A 15,818-nucleotide genomic window follows, 5' to 3' on the forward strand; every position below is an offset into this window, starting at 1 on the left:
TGGCAGGAGCCAAAATTAACCAGGAAAAATCAGTTGGCTTGCAACTCGGCACCTGGTTGGGCAAGTCGATGCCTCCCAACAGCGTCGTTGGTCGCTGGACGGAGGGCCCAGTTAAAATGCTCAGGGTCTGGTTTGGACCAGACCTCCAGGTGGAGGGAACTGGAGTGAGGTGGCGAGCAAGGTGACATCCATAGCCCAGAAGTGGTCTGGGAGGAAGTTATCCTTGTTGGTAAGGGCGGAGTTTGCGCAGGTGTTCATGGCATCTGTGATAACCTACCGCCTAACTGTCGTGCCTTACCCCGGTTTGTGGATGACCAAGTCGGAGAGGATCCTTTTCCACTTTTTGTGGGGAAGTAGAACTCCACTTGTGAGGCGCTCCATCTGTTGCCAGAAACCGTTAAAGGGTGGGCTGGGGATGCCCTGGCTAATGATGCGCAAGTACGCACTGAGACTGAGACATCTCCGGTGCCACCTGGATGGTGAGCAGGTGTGGTCATCGCATGCCGAGCTGGTATTCCCAAAGGTAAAGTCACTTGTGAACTTAGGTGCATGGATCCCGCGGAGACCCAAGTTGGGGGAATGGCGGGAGGAGTGCAGACAAGCACTTTTCCTCTTCTCTCAAGTGAGCAATGCTGACAGCAGGGTTACCACAGCGGATTTTTACAGCGGGTTGGTAGAGCTTAAGTCCGATGACGACCTGGGAGAGACTCTAGGCTTTGATAAGGGCCAGCTAGCCAGCCTGTTCGGGAGGACTTTTGTGTCGAGATTTCTGGATAACTACCAGAAATCTTTGACCTGGCTGTGCTACTGATGGGCTTTACCGGTTCGAGAAAGGTTGTCAAGGCATGGTATTGAAACCTCTCCCATGTGTCCAAGTTGCAGGCGTGCCAGTGAAACGGTTATGCACGCCTTCATACACTGTGAGGAGTTGAGGGAGTTGATGGCCTTTGCCGAACAGCTGATATCAGATGCAGAAAGAGTACGGCTCTCGTCCGAGTCCATGATAAGATTGTACCACCTTCCTCTTTCACCAAAGAAAAGAAGGTAGCTTTTCTCTGCATAGTAACCATACTGAAAGATGTGGTATGGAAGACACGAGCGGAAGGAATCACGACAGGTCAATTCATCTCCGGACATGGGCTGGTGAATTACTTCGTCACCCATCTTTCAAGCAAAATCTGTCTGGAGAGGAGGAGCCTGCCACAAAGAGTATTCGGTAAAAGATGGAAATTGTAAGGAAGCTGATATGCAAGGTGCTGTGCTTGCACGGTCAGCTCACGTGCAAGAATGGAAAGTAATCACTTAAAAGGAAACCAACCGGCGGGTTAGTCTACTAACCCGGATAGAATAATGTAATACCCATCATGTATATTTAATTTAATCACTTGTTTTCATATCATTTTGTTCTCTTGTATAAACCCATCCATTTTTAATTGTGTAATGGGTGGATTTGACTCTTATATGTTCCTTGTCTGTCCTTGTTTGTCCCCTCTATGTAAACCTTTATAGGAAAAATAAAGAAATCCTTTCGGCTTTAGACCTTTTAAGGTCTAGTCACTGACCACAGAGCTACTCAGTCATGTTCCAGCTCCAGCGACAGACGACCAGCCATGCTCCACCTTCAGCCACTACAACGCTAATGTATGCCCGCAATGTAGGACATTCTCAATCTCCGCCGCCGTCATCACCATCGTCGTACTTCATCTTCATGTCGTCTCCACCATCATCGACTTCAACAACATGTACACATCAACACCAACCAAGTTTAACTCGCGCTGTCAGTGTGAATCTTTCACCACAGAATACAGTTGCAGTATCTCTAAAGAACTTACTATATCAAGACTCGGCACGGCATGATAGCCCCAACCTCTACAAGCGTAGTAACCGGCTCTGACACGTGAACCGCTACCATCTTGTTATAGAACTCTTACTATTGTGTACCTCGTGAACTGGTAAACTAACTCTATCTTAACTCAATATGCTGAGACTTATCCTATGCTCTGTATTTCTGTTTATGTGCATTCACCTTTTGTCTGTGACTTCTGTCGCACACACGAACACACAGACACAAATACTTGTCGCATGCACTCACACACTCTCTCTCTCTCTCTGTACACATTGACGGTTTGTTGTCCTCCTTCCTTTACTCCTTTGGCACCGTATGTTATATTATCTCTTATTATGGCATCTCTTATTATGCTAGGGAACGACCGTGCGGTGTTCTAAAGGGGACATTTATCGCCAACTCCTCTCGTGCGGTCGTCTAAACCCTACACACACATAAGCACAGGTATGATCACAAACAGAATCTGAATCTCTCAAGAGTATATCATGTGGAAAATGTATTAAAAAATTATTCATAATTTTATTAGAAAATAAAATGAAATTATGTTTGAAATAGCATTACTGACAAGTAATGGTTTCTCCTTTGTAATTCGTTTCCCTTACAAGGCCAGTTACCTGGTTTCTATGGGGTACAAATGACCAAGTTCATAGTGTAGACAACCGTAGTTGAATCCATATCCGAACGTTGGTCATCTGGAGTTATCTCCCCAGGTCACATCATTAACGAGGTGGCGCTCGTGAGATAGGGGATAAAAAGACGGGCAGAGCCAAAAACGGCTTCTTTTTTGCTGACCAAGCGGCCTGTTACTAACGGCATTGGCTCCCTCCCTGCTACTGGACTACACAGTGTCGATTTGAATTGAGTGGAATTTACTATACCAGTCATGGAAAGCGGCAAGACGAAAACCTTTTTTTATTCAACTTCATTCTGTTCTGTTAAATATACAACCTGTGTACGAAGGCTCTCCTCCCGGATTGGAATAATTATACCAAGTACATGAACGCCTCAAAAACTCATACAAATTCTTGTTGTTTTTTACTGGATTAATTCCTACAGCTATTTGAAGGATGACCAGACATTATATTTAAATTAGTGGGCTAAAAACCTGCTAAAGTGGTGACCCAGACGTCGGAAACTATTCGCCGGATAGTTTCTTTAAAAGAAGAAATCGGAAAAAAAATAATGCATTTTAAATAGCTCGTTCTCCTTTTTTATTTTTTTTTTTGTCATCCACCTGTGTGAATGGTTTTCGTCTCCATTACTTGACCATGCGCTTCATGCATGCATCCTAATGCATTTTATTTACTTTGTTCTAAAAATATTATTTAATTTATGTAAAAAAATTATATACATTTTTTTTAAAAAAAACCTTTGTTTGTAAAAAATAATTTATTAACAAAAATTATTCACTTTGCGTTTTAATCGCGCATGGGCGAATCTATCCATTTGCATACGCGCAAGTCATAGGATCAACTCCTTATGACTAGCTAGCGCGGATGCGCAACTGCACGTGTGCGTGCACCGGGACCACTGTTCACCAGTAGTACCTTAAATTAGTGGGCTAAAAACCCGCTGAATTAGTATACCCACCGGATGGAACAGCAGTCCGTTAAAAGTCTTGAGGCCCGTAATTTTGAGGGGAAGTTGGTTACATCAACCCCTTTACTTTATTTAGTCCAAAGAGAGGAAAGGCAAAGCTGACCTCGGCAGGATTTGAAATCAGAATGTAATGAACTGGGAGAAATGTTACAACACATTTTGTCCAATGCTGCCAGCTCACCATCTTATGAATTTCTTACAGGTGACCAAAATGGTTTTATTGGCTTTTACAATCATCTTTCATACTTCTAGATGGAGTCAAAGGCGGTTTTATGTTCACTGGTGATTCTGAAAGGGAAATTTAAATCACATTTTAATCTTTCTCAGTCTAAACCGTCAAACCATACAAGAACATTCATATACTAATTAGGACCTAATTTTAACATAAATGACAATATTAAGGCATGAGTTGACTAACATCAACATAATATTAACATTTTGCATTTAGATTGGCCATAAGGGGCCTGTTTTATATTCTGCTTGTTGTGTATTCAAACAATGTCATTCTAAAAATAACAATTACATCGTGAAATCTTTAAGTGATTAGATAATGCATGATTAATTCAAAACAATGTCAATGAATAAACATTATGTTTGACAGAGTAATCTGAATGCTAAAGAGTTATGCGATATAAAATTACAGATATTTTATGCTAAACCAAAATCAAGGTTATAATGAAAATGCGCTGGACTACAGGTGAAATATATTCATACAGGTGTGACTAGATTATTAGATGCATCTCACGTTCAGCAATGCATCCTCCTCCTCCTCATCATCATCAACACCATCATTTTTGTTTAACATCCGTTTTCCATGCTAGCATGGGTTGGACGGTTCAACCGGGGTCTGGGAAGCCAGGAGGCTGCACCAAGCTCCAGTCTGACATGGCAGTGTTTCTACAGCTGGATGCCCTTCCTAATGCCAACTACTCCGTGAGTGTAGTGGGTGCTTTTTATGTGCCACCCACCGGCACAGGGGCCAGGAGGCTGACAACGGCCACGATCGATTAGTACTTTTTACGTGTCACCGGCACAGAATAATCAGGAAAATTATTTATTTTCTTTATTGCACACAGGGGGCTAAACATAGAGGGACAAACAAGGACAGACAAGGGGATTAAGTCGATTATATCGACCCCAGTGCGTCACTGGTACTTATTTAATCGACCCCGAAAGGATGAAAGGCAAAAATTCCGCCAAGGTCGACTTTGCCTTTCATCCTTTCGGGGTCAATTAAATAAGTACCAGTGACGCACTGGAGTCGATATAATCGACTTAATCCCCTTGTCTGTCCTTGTTTGTCCCCTCTATGTTTAGCCCCCTGTGGGCAATAAAGAAATAAATAATCAGGAAAATTAGTTCTTATAGCATTAAAGCTTATGGGGGGCCCAAATCTGATTATAAGAGCTGAGGTGAACTTTTGAGACTTTGAAGAGGCTAGGGATCACTTACAGTGGAGTGAGCAATAGAAGGCCCCAAGTGCCTCTGCTACAGATATAATACGGTGGTCACTAACAATGCACAAACTGCTGTTTTAATCCTTCATGCTCTCTAGCTTTCATGGTTAGCTTCTATGTAGGTTACTACAACAAAGGAGATGTGTGGCTTAATGGCTAAGGTATTCACCTCACGATTGTCAGGTCATGAGTGTGATTCCTGGCAATGCATTGAGTCCTTGAGCAAGACTCTTTATTTCTTGTTGCTCCAGTTCACTCAACCGGTAAAAACGAGTTATTGTTGTACTTGTAATCCAAAGGGCCAGCCCTGTTGCATTCGGTATGTCACGCTGAATCATCATCATCATCATCATCGTTTAACATCCATTTTCCATGCTAGCACGGGTTGGACGGTTCGTCCGGGGTCTGGGAAGCCAGGAGGCTTCACCAGGCTCCAGTCTGATCTGGCAGTGTTTCTACAGCTGGATGCCCTTCCTAACGCCAACCACTCCGTGAGTGTAGTGGGTGCTTTTTATGTGCCACCGGCACAGATGCCAGGGGAGTCTGGCAGCGGCCACGATCGATTGGTGCTTTTAACGTGCCACCGGCACGGAAGCCAGTCTCTTTGAGAATTACATTAAGATTACTCATGTCTGTGGAGTACTCAGCCACTTGCATGTTTATTTCACAAGCAGGCTGTTCTGTTGATAGGACCAACTAGAACGCTCTTCATTATAACCAATGGAGTGCCAAACCACCACAGACAAAAGGAAATTAGCAGAGACATCAGAGACATTTGATAGAATGTCAAGTAGAATTTGTTCAGGCTCTTTGCAGACTTGGGATCAAATCTCGCCAAAGTTATCACCAGGAATGATAAATAAAGAAGCAGTGGAGTACAGGAGAACACATTCCTCTTTCTCTCTCTTTTTCCGAAATGGCTATGCTGTACTGTAAGAAGGTTCCTGCAGGACCACTTACACTCCTCCCATCATGAGTAATGGAGAAGAGTTGAGCAAGAGAAGTCAGAAACTATTTTGGTAAATAAAAATGGATATGCTACTGGAATTGTCCAAGGACTGACTAATGTGCAGTACAGGAAGGGAAGGAACTATAGGAGATAAAAAAGGGGACACTACTACTTTTACTACTATTACTGCTGCTGCTGCTGCTGCTGCTACTGCTACTACTACTACTACTACTAATAATAATAATAATAATAATAATAATAATAATAATAATAATAATAATGATAATATTTCTTTCTGATATAGGCACAAGGCCTGAAATTTTTGGGGTAGGGTAATCGATTATATTAACCCCAGTACTTAACTGACACTTATTTTATCGACTCCACAAGGACAACAAAAGGCAAAGCTGACCTCAGCTGAGTTTGAATTCAGAACATACAAACTCCACCAAGGTCAACTTTGCCATTTCAACCCTTCACAGGCATTGGGGTCAATGTAATTGATTAGCCCATCTCCTCCAAAATTTCAGGCTTAGTGCATATAGTAGAAAGGGATGTAATCGACAGATCTCCACCTCCCACAAGCTGCCCTTGTGGCAAAAATTTGAAATAGTTATTTCTGCCTTAGCGAAGGCAGAGGTATTGTTTTCAGTGATGTTTGTTTGTTTGCTTGTTTGTCCAAGGACAAGATAACTCAAGAACTGCAGGATGGATTCAGATGAAACTTTCAGAGATGTTTGGCCCTGTGACTGGCATGAACTGATTAGATTTTGGGATCAATCCAGTACTGGACAAGGACTCTGGATTATTTTCTGATTTTTTACTTAATTTTTGAGAGCAGTCAGATTCATTTTTAGCATTCTCATTTTAAAAATCATCTCCGGCTAAACGTTGGGAGGACGGTGTTGGTGCCTCGGCACAGGTTTGCACACTCTGAGTGCTTGTTATTATTATTTAGATTTAAAAAACTTACCAGCTGCTTCACACCTTTCAGTACCAGTCGACTTATTTACAACAGCTAACTTCTTTGTGATGGCAACATTTCTGTAACAGCAGAGATAACAGTTATTAATTAATTAGCAAAACAGTCAGTCATCTTTTACAATTTTTGTGTTAACATGAATTGTGAGATATCTTGTGCATGTCTTTGCATTCGTGTGTATTTCTTCAACTTGAGTGAGTACAAATATAGAAGCATTGGTATCAGTGGTTGGTATGTGTCTACACACACACAGAAATAAGAATGGTAGATACCATAGCCACTCATAATATAGAGGAGTACTGGTGGAATGTCCCAGTGAAAACCTCAATAAAATGTAAACAATAGACTTGATATAATGATTTAGGATGTTTGTTCCTTCTCGAGCCATGCCTGGCTCATAAGGGCCGGTTTCCGGTTTCCTTGGCATATAGGTTCCCAACCTGCACGGGAGGCTGGTCCGTCGCAGGTGGGCTGCAAGATGCAGGAGGAAAGAGTGAGAGAAAGTTGTGGCCAAAGAGTCAGCAGAAATTCGCCATTACTTTCTGCCGGAGCCGTGTGGAGCTTAGGTGTTTCACTCATAAATACACACATCGCCCGGTCTGAGATTCGAACCCGCGATCCCTCGACCGCTGCTCTAACTACTAGGCCATGTGGCTCCACAATGATTTAGGATAGAGAAGAGAAACTGTGTACAGTTGTGGAAATCAGCTACCCAATGGATGTTAACAAAGCTACAGATCAGTGAGAAAGAAAATACCTATGTTGAACTTTTGAGAAATCTGCAATTTATCTAAATGACAAGTTCAGGTTTATACCTGTAATTATTGGAGCACTGGGATATGTAATACACTGCCTAAATACCTGTCTGGAGAAATTAGGCTTCTCAAAACCAGAAAGGAGAAGGCTGATTTGAAGACTACAGATCCAAGCCATCACTGGAAATGTAAAAATCTGGAAAAGTCCTTAGGGATCAGAAAGCATGGAATAATATCATCACAAGAGTCCATCATCCAGCAGCGCCCACAGTAGTGTATTGGTTGAGAGGGCAGCTTCCCCTTTCAGTTGTCAGTCAGGGATTTTTTTATTTTTATTTTTACTGAACCCAAAACCATATGGTTGCAAAGAGAGCTTCTTAACCCTTTAGTATTCACAACCCTAACCCTAACCCTAGCTACATGGTTTCAGGTTCAGTGCCACTGCGTGGCACTTTGGGCAGGTGTCTTCTGCTATAGCCCCGAGTCAACCAAAGCTTTGTGATTGAATTTGGTAGGTGGAAGTTACTGCCATGTGTGTATGTGTGCGTGCAGGTGCTCAGTGCCTCTCCGAGAGGGAGAGAGGGCTTACTCTGTCAAAAGTCATGCCTGGTAAGTTCTAGCAGTTTATCATCTAAGTATATGTATAAGCATGTCTAGATATGCAAGTAGATGCAATGAGGAAACACTGTAGTGGGAGGATTCGGACCACCTCACAAAGTGACTAAAGGTGGACAGACTCATTGTTATAAAGCAAAGAACTGTGAGTGATTGGCAGTTTCGGTTGGTAAGCAGTTTACTGTGAGCCCTGATTGAAAGCATTGAATCTCGTGCAATAGAGATAGTAGTGCATCATGTAAACACTTTCTTTCCCCCTGCTCCATTAAATTATATATCCAATATACAAGGATATAAAACATACATAAAAAAAACATACAAATCTGTATGTATACACACATCCATACATACAAACAAACTAACAAAACATACTGTGTTGTTGATGTTGAAATTCCAATGAAGGTGCCGTGGATCTAGATTACAAACTGGCTCTTTCTCTAATGGCAAGAACACTTGAAATATAACTGAATAATGACATACATATATATATATATATATATATATATTATATATATATATATATATATATATATATATATATATATATACATCCCTCTATCTCTTTCTTTCACTCCCTCTGACTAGGGTAACCATGTACCACCTCTCCAGCAAGACAGCTGTTTCTGTCTCTCTCTCGCACTCTGACCTCTCATCACCTTACAGATGATCACCTTTTCTCAAAGGATTTTTGTCTTGCAAATTACTTGGTGACCACACTGGTGCTGGTGTCACATAAAAAGCATTCAGTCCATGCTGTAAAGTGGTTAGCATTTGTAAGGGCATCCAGTAGTAAAAACCATGCCAAAGCAGACTTTGCCAGTGCTGGTGTCATGCAAAAGGCACCCGGACCACTCTGGAAGATAGGAAGGGCATCCAGCCATAAAAACCATGCCGAAACAGACAGTAAAGCCTAGTGCCAAATCCTGTCAAACCATCCAACCCATGTCAGCATGGAAGATGGACATTAAATGGTGATGACAAACATCATCATCATCATCGTATAATGTCCAACCCATGCTGGCATGGGTTGGACAGTCTGACACAGAGCTGGCCGGCCAGCTGGGAGCTATGCAGACACTAATTGTCTGATTTGGCATGGTTTCTACGGCTGGATACCCTTCCTAATGCCAACTTCTTAACAGTGTGCTGGGTGCTTTTAATGTGCCAGTGACATGGGTGCTTTTTATGTGGCACATGGACTTGAAAAGACAAGCTTGTATGGGTACATTTTACATGCCACTGGCATAGGTACCATATCATCATCATCATCATCGTTTAACGTCCGCTTTCCATGCTAGCATGGGTTGGACGGTTCAACTGGGGTCTGGCAAGCCCGAAGGCTGCAACAGGCCAGTCAGATCTGGCAGTGTTTCTACAGCTGGATGCCCTTCCTAACACCAACCACTCCGAGAGTGTAGTGGGTGATTTTATGTGCCACCGACACAGGTGCCAGACGAGGCTGGCAGACGGTCAACATATGACATTGGTAAAAGCCACAACTACACTTACATGGTTGTTTACTTATGGGGATGTAAACAAACCAATACTGGGTGTTGAGTGGTGGTGGGGAGGACAAACAGACAACAAGACTGGCTTCTTTCTGTTTCTATCTACCAAATCCATTCACAAGGCTTTGGTTTCGCCTGGGGCTATAGCAAAAGACACTTACCCAAGATGCTACACAGTGGGATTGAACCCAGGAAAAGGTGGTTGGGAAGCAAACTTTTTACCACACAGCCATGCCTACATGACACTAGCAACGGCCAATACCACAGTTTCACTTGGCTTGATGAGTCCTCTCAAGCACAGCATATCACCATGATCTCGGTCACTTGTCATCACTTTTTCACTTAGCAATTTTACTTAGCTTGACGTGGCTTGTCAGGTGCAGCAAATTGCCATATCTCTTGAGCTATTACTAGCTGAAGTAACAGTAGTCGCCTGGATGCTAATTCTGTGGACATGGTTCTGTTTATTTGTAAAACGAAATGACTTAGACATACTCTTTACTCGTTTACTTGTTTCAGTCATTTGACTGCGGCCATGCTGGAGCACCGCCTTTAATCGAGCAACTCGACCCCGGGACTTATTCTTTTGTAAGCCCTGTACTTATTCTATCGGTCTCTTTTGCCGAACTGCTAAGTAACGGGGACATAAACACACCAGCATCGGTTGTCAAGCAATGCTAGGGGAACAAACACAAACACACATATATAAATATACATATATATACGACGGGCTTCTTTCAGTTTCCGTCTACCAAATCCACTCACAAGGCTTTGGTCGGCCCGGGGCTATAGTAGAAGACACTTGCCCAAGGTGCCACGCAGTGGGACTGAACCCGGAACCATGTGGTTGGTAAACAAGCTACTTACCACACAGCCACTCCTGCGCTACAATTTTTCATGTAGCTGTTCATGTATATTTGTCTTCATGCACACATGCATCATCATCATCATTGCAGGATTTGAACTCAGAACGTAGCGACAGGCAAAATACAACACTAACGATTCTGCCAGCTCACCACCTTAATGATGATGGTAATAATGATGAATATGTAAGAGTTAGCACTTCCTTCTCTAAGCTTGGATTTGAAATCGGATCCAAGAATCATCGATTGTCAAATACCAATGCATGCAAAGGCGTGAAATTAAGATTCCTTTGTTCTGACAAAAAGTGATTGATCGTCTCCCTTTGACCTCCGACCTGAGCCATGTCAGGCGAAGTTCAAGGGGACGAACGATGATCTACTTAAACAGTAACTGTGTTGCGATATATCTATTTTTCTGGCTATTTGAGATTTTATAAATAGAACGGAAAAATCGGCTATACACAGAGAACCGGAGCTGACATTAAAGCAGACACTACGCGTTTTGGAGACGACTAGAGAATATGCCTAAAGGTGACTGTCCTGAATGATTTACTCACACACACGCAAACATATTCTTCTTTAATATGTATTCTGTACAAGCATTCTTTAATATGTATTCTGTACAAGCATTCTTTAATATGTATTCTGTACAAGCATTCTTTAATATGTATTCTGTACAAGCATTCTTTAATATGTATTCTGTACAAGCATTCTTTAATATGTATTCTGTACAAGCATTCTTTAATATGTATTCTGTACAAGCAATGCGTAGCATTGCTTACAAAATTTATGTAGTGTAAATAAATCTCTATTTAATCATGAAACAACTTATGTATTTATTAATACATACACACATCCACTACAAATATATACATCCTCTTTTATCTTTTACTTGTTTCACTCATAGGACTGTGGCCATGCTGGGGCACTGCCTTGAAGAACTTTTAGTCGAATGAATCAACTCTAGTACTTGTATTTTTAAACCTGATACTTTTATTCTATCAGTCTCTTATGCCAAACTGCTAGCTTATGGGGATGTAAACAAACCAATACTGGGTGTTGAGTGGTGGTGGGGAGGACAAGCAGACAACAAGACCGGCTTCTTTCTGTTTCTATCTACCAAATCCATTCACAAGGCTTTGGTTTCGCCTGGAGCTATAGCAAAAGACACTTACCCAAGATGCTACACAGTGGGATTGAACCCAGGGAAAGGTGGTTGGGAAGCAAACTTTTTACCACACAGCCATGCCTACACCTTTACAGCCACACCGTCATTTAACTTCATGTGCAAAAGTACTAAAATACATTTTCTTTTACTCTAAATTGAGTTACAAGTAAAAAAAAGGAGTGGCTGTGTGGTAAGTAGCTTGCTAACCAACCACATGGTTCCGGGTTCAGTCCCACTGCTTGGCATCTTGGGCAAGTGTCTTCTGCTATAGCCCCAAGCCGACCAATGCCTTGTGAGTGGATTTGGTAGATGGAAACTGAAAGAAGCCTGTCGTATATATGTATATATATATAAGTGTGTGTGTATGTGTTTGTCCCCCTAGCATTGCTTGACAACCGATGCTGGTGTGTTTACGTCCCCGTCACTTAGCGGTTCGGCAAAAGAGACCGATAGAATAAGTACTGGGCTTACAAAGAATAAGTCCCGGGGCCGATTTGCTCGACTAAAGGCGGTGCTCCAGCATGGCCGCAGTCAAATGACTGAAACAAGTAAAAGAAAAGAATAAAAGAATAAAACTGCTGATATAAGTGAAGACAGAGCATAGACTTACTTGTGAACTGATAATTCCTTCTTCAGGTCTTCATTATTCTTCAATGAATTCAGAAGCTTCTGCTGTAGAGTCTCTAATTTGCGGTGAAGTTTTGCCTTTTCGGCCTCCAGTGTGACAATAGCCAGCTGGTCAACAACGCCACGTGATGGGATCACATTCGATTTATGTGGACTGGATGGTTTTGCAGGGACTTCCCTTTTGATGCTTACTGTAAATATTAAAAAGAAAAAGAAAAGTTTAGAGAGGAAGGAAGGAATGATACAGAAAGTGGGAGAGAGTAACAGGAAGAGACATAGAATAAAAGAGGGATAACAAGGTGGAAATGAGGAAAAACAATGAGAAAAATTCCCTTTCATCTCTCGCATGTCTCATAATTCACAAACCCCAGCCTGTTGTATCTCACTTCCTTAAAATAATACAGCTTTCACATATTTTGTTATCAAATCACCAACAATTTAAATTGACCCTCTAACTGTACAATTGCCCACTTCATTATCAATAAATTTGCAACATAAAAACCTCTAAAGCCACTAAAGATATATATACACTAGCAGTATCGCCCGGCGTTGCTCGAGTTGTAAGGGAAATAACTATATAAGCATTTTTAGAGAGTTATAGCCAAAAAATAGCAAAAAAATGCATTAAAAATTGAAAAAAAATTAAGGTAAATTTTTTTTTTAAATCGTTGACACATCGTAGATATTTTTAGAGAGTTACTTCCCTTATATAAAAGCGAAAAAAATGCATTCAAATGGAAAAATATGATGGTAAATTTTTTTAAAATCGTAGACACATCGTAGACGCGCGCTAATACCCAGAAGGGCTCGATATGAATCACGACTATAAGATACCCGCTTTTGGTTAAACTGCACCGCAAAATGTGGGAGTAGTAACGGATCTAAATCGTAGGAGACAGACACACAACTTCACTCTTATATAAAGATGCTTTTTTTTTTCAGTCATAGAGTTAGATTTATGAAGGTCTTCAGTAGAAAATCCTTCGAATTCTGACTCGCTGCTTGATATAATGAAATTCGTATCCATTTTTTGTCAGAATTACAAATTTTGAAAACACAATAGGAACAAATTTCAGAAAAAAATCTCCCATAATTCACGGAATTAAAATTACACTTCGATTTTTGTACAAAACTGTATTTAAAGTGTTTACGAAGTATAATACGTGTTTTCACGAATGTACTAAAGAGATTTACTCTGATATTCTCATTTAAATATGAATAGGTAAATTCGGGCAGTTTGGTAACGAAAGGGTTTATATAAGTGTCGTCTGTTTATACATAAACACTGTTTCATACTTTCAGTTTAGTCTTCCTCAAATCACTTGCTATTTACTCTCTTTTGTCGCTATTTACTCTCTTCCAAGAACATTTTCACTCACTCTTATCTGTTAGCTTGCCATACATTTTACTCATGTATCTATCAGCGTGATAGACAGAAACAAATATTACATCTAGTTTCACTTTATTCGTTGCACACTGTGCGTTTGCGTGTGCTGTAAACCAGACTAAGAAAAGCATTTGACATACACACCAGAATGTGAGTTTTCTGTAAATTTTGCTTAATTGGAGTTTAAATTTTAAAAACTGGACCTGGCAAAACCCGATGCATTCTACTCTTAAAAATGCTAGGTAAATTGTAATTGAAGAAATCCTATATTGTAGATTTCTATAACTGACAAAGGGAGGCAGATAAAATCTGCCTTTTATAATAAGAGATACATACACACACACACATATATATATATATGTATAATTCTTTTACTTGTTTCAGTCATTTGACTGTGGCCATGCTGGAGCACCGCCTTTAGTCGAATCAAATCAACCCCAGGACTAATTCTTTGCAAGCCTAGTACTTATTCTATCAGTGTCTTTTGCTGAACCGCTAAGTTACGGGGACCTAAACACACCAGCATCAGTTATCAAGCGATGTTGGGGGGGGACAAACACAGATACACAACACACACACACACACCACACACACACACACATATATATATATATATACACACACACACACATATATATACGATGGGTTTCTTTCAGTTTCCACCTACCAAATCCACTCACAAGGCTTTGGTCGGCCTGAGACTATAGTAGTAGACACTTGCCCAAGGTGCCACACAGTGGGACTGAATCCAGAACTATGTGGTTGGTAAGCAAGCTACTTACCACACAGCCACTTCTGCACACACACACACACACACACATATATATACTCACATACACACGTGAATTAATAGTTGCACATTGCACTTTGTGAACAACATCATTGGTTACAGGTTCTTGACAGGTCAGTCACTGGTTCCTACATTTTTTTCTAACAAGGGATTGTCTGTGTGACTTGATGAAACAAACATCACAAGGGATTTTTCTTAAAAAAACGCATTTATTCTTAGAAATAGATTAAACAGGATCTTAAAAAAAAAAGTCTTCACTGTCATTTTCTCCAAGTCACACTTGCCTCAACAAATAGTTTCAAATGTGACATTCGTCAACAAAAGGCAAGCTGTGAAATACACTTTAAGCTTTTAGCATTCAGATTAATCTGCCAAAAGCAATGCTTATGTATTCACATTCATCATCATCATCATCATCGTTTAACGTCCATTCTCCATGCTAGCATGGGTTGGACAGTTCGACCGGGGATCTGGGAAGCCAGAAGGCTGCACCAGGCCCAGTCTGATCTGGCAGTGTTTCTACAGCTGGATGCCCTTCCTAACGCCAACCACTCCATGAGTGTAGTGGGTGCTTTTTATGTGCCACTGACACAGGTGCCAGACGAGTCTGGCAACGGCCACGATCGGATTGGTGCTTTTTACGTGCCACTGGCACGGAAGCCTGTCAAGGCGGCACTGGCATCGGCCACGTTCGGATGGTGCTTTTTATGTGCCACCGGCACGGAAGCCAGTCTAGGCGGTGCTGGCATCGGCCACATTCGGATGGTGCTTTTTATGTGCCACCAGCACAGGGATCACAACTGCAGTTTCCATTGATTTTTGATGTTGTTGTACTTGACTCAATTGTTTTCAATTAATCATGTTATTATCTCAGCTTTGGGATTTCAATGGTATGATTGTTTTTTTTGAGAACTGCATTGTAGGGTAGGTGTAAGAAGCTGGATCTGGCCAAATGAACACAAAAATTAGTAGAATATATAGACCAGACATGGCTAGTTTAAATGCTAAAGGGCTAAATTTATTTCATGAGGTGTCTAAATTTTAATTAGACAACTTCAGCTCGGCCATGTTCTATAACCAGTTTTCTCTCAACTCATTAGTATTCCATTGCTCATACACATTAACTCTCTCAGACTTGGGGCCCCTGTGTCTAACTTTACCCTCCACCTGGACTCCTGAGCAAAAGAAAATAAATAGTTTCATATCATCATCATCGTTTAACGTCTGTTTTCCATGCTAGCATGGGTTGGATGGTTCAACTGGAGATCTGGG

The 15,818-nt window shown here is 41.2% G+C and overlaps 1 protein-coding gene across 1 annotated transcript in view; it reads right to left on the reverse strand.

Moving 5' to 3' along the window:
- Window positions 1-3,216: 3,216 nt before the first annotated feature.
- LOC115221616 (kinesin-like protein KIN-7I) overlaps window positions 3,217-15,818 on the reverse strand; it is an 87,893-nt gene continuing 75,291 nt past the window's right edge. Inside the window, 3 exon segments of the mRNA XM_036510717.1 lie at window positions 3,217-3,733; window positions 6,825-6,895; window positions 12,353-12,560. Of these exon segments, the coding sequence (XP_036366610.1) occupies window positions 3,663-3,733; window positions 6,825-6,895; window positions 12,353-12,560 (350 nt within the window). The 3' untranslated portion in view covers window positions 3,217-3,662.

The sequence above is a fragment of the Octopus sinensis genome, linkage group LG18, assembly GCF_006345805.1.
Source record: "Octopus sinensis linkage group LG18, ASM634580v1, whole genome shotgun sequence".
Taxonomy (NCBI): Eukaryota; Metazoa; Mollusca; class Cephalopoda; order Octopoda; family Octopodidae; genus Octopus; species Octopus sinensis.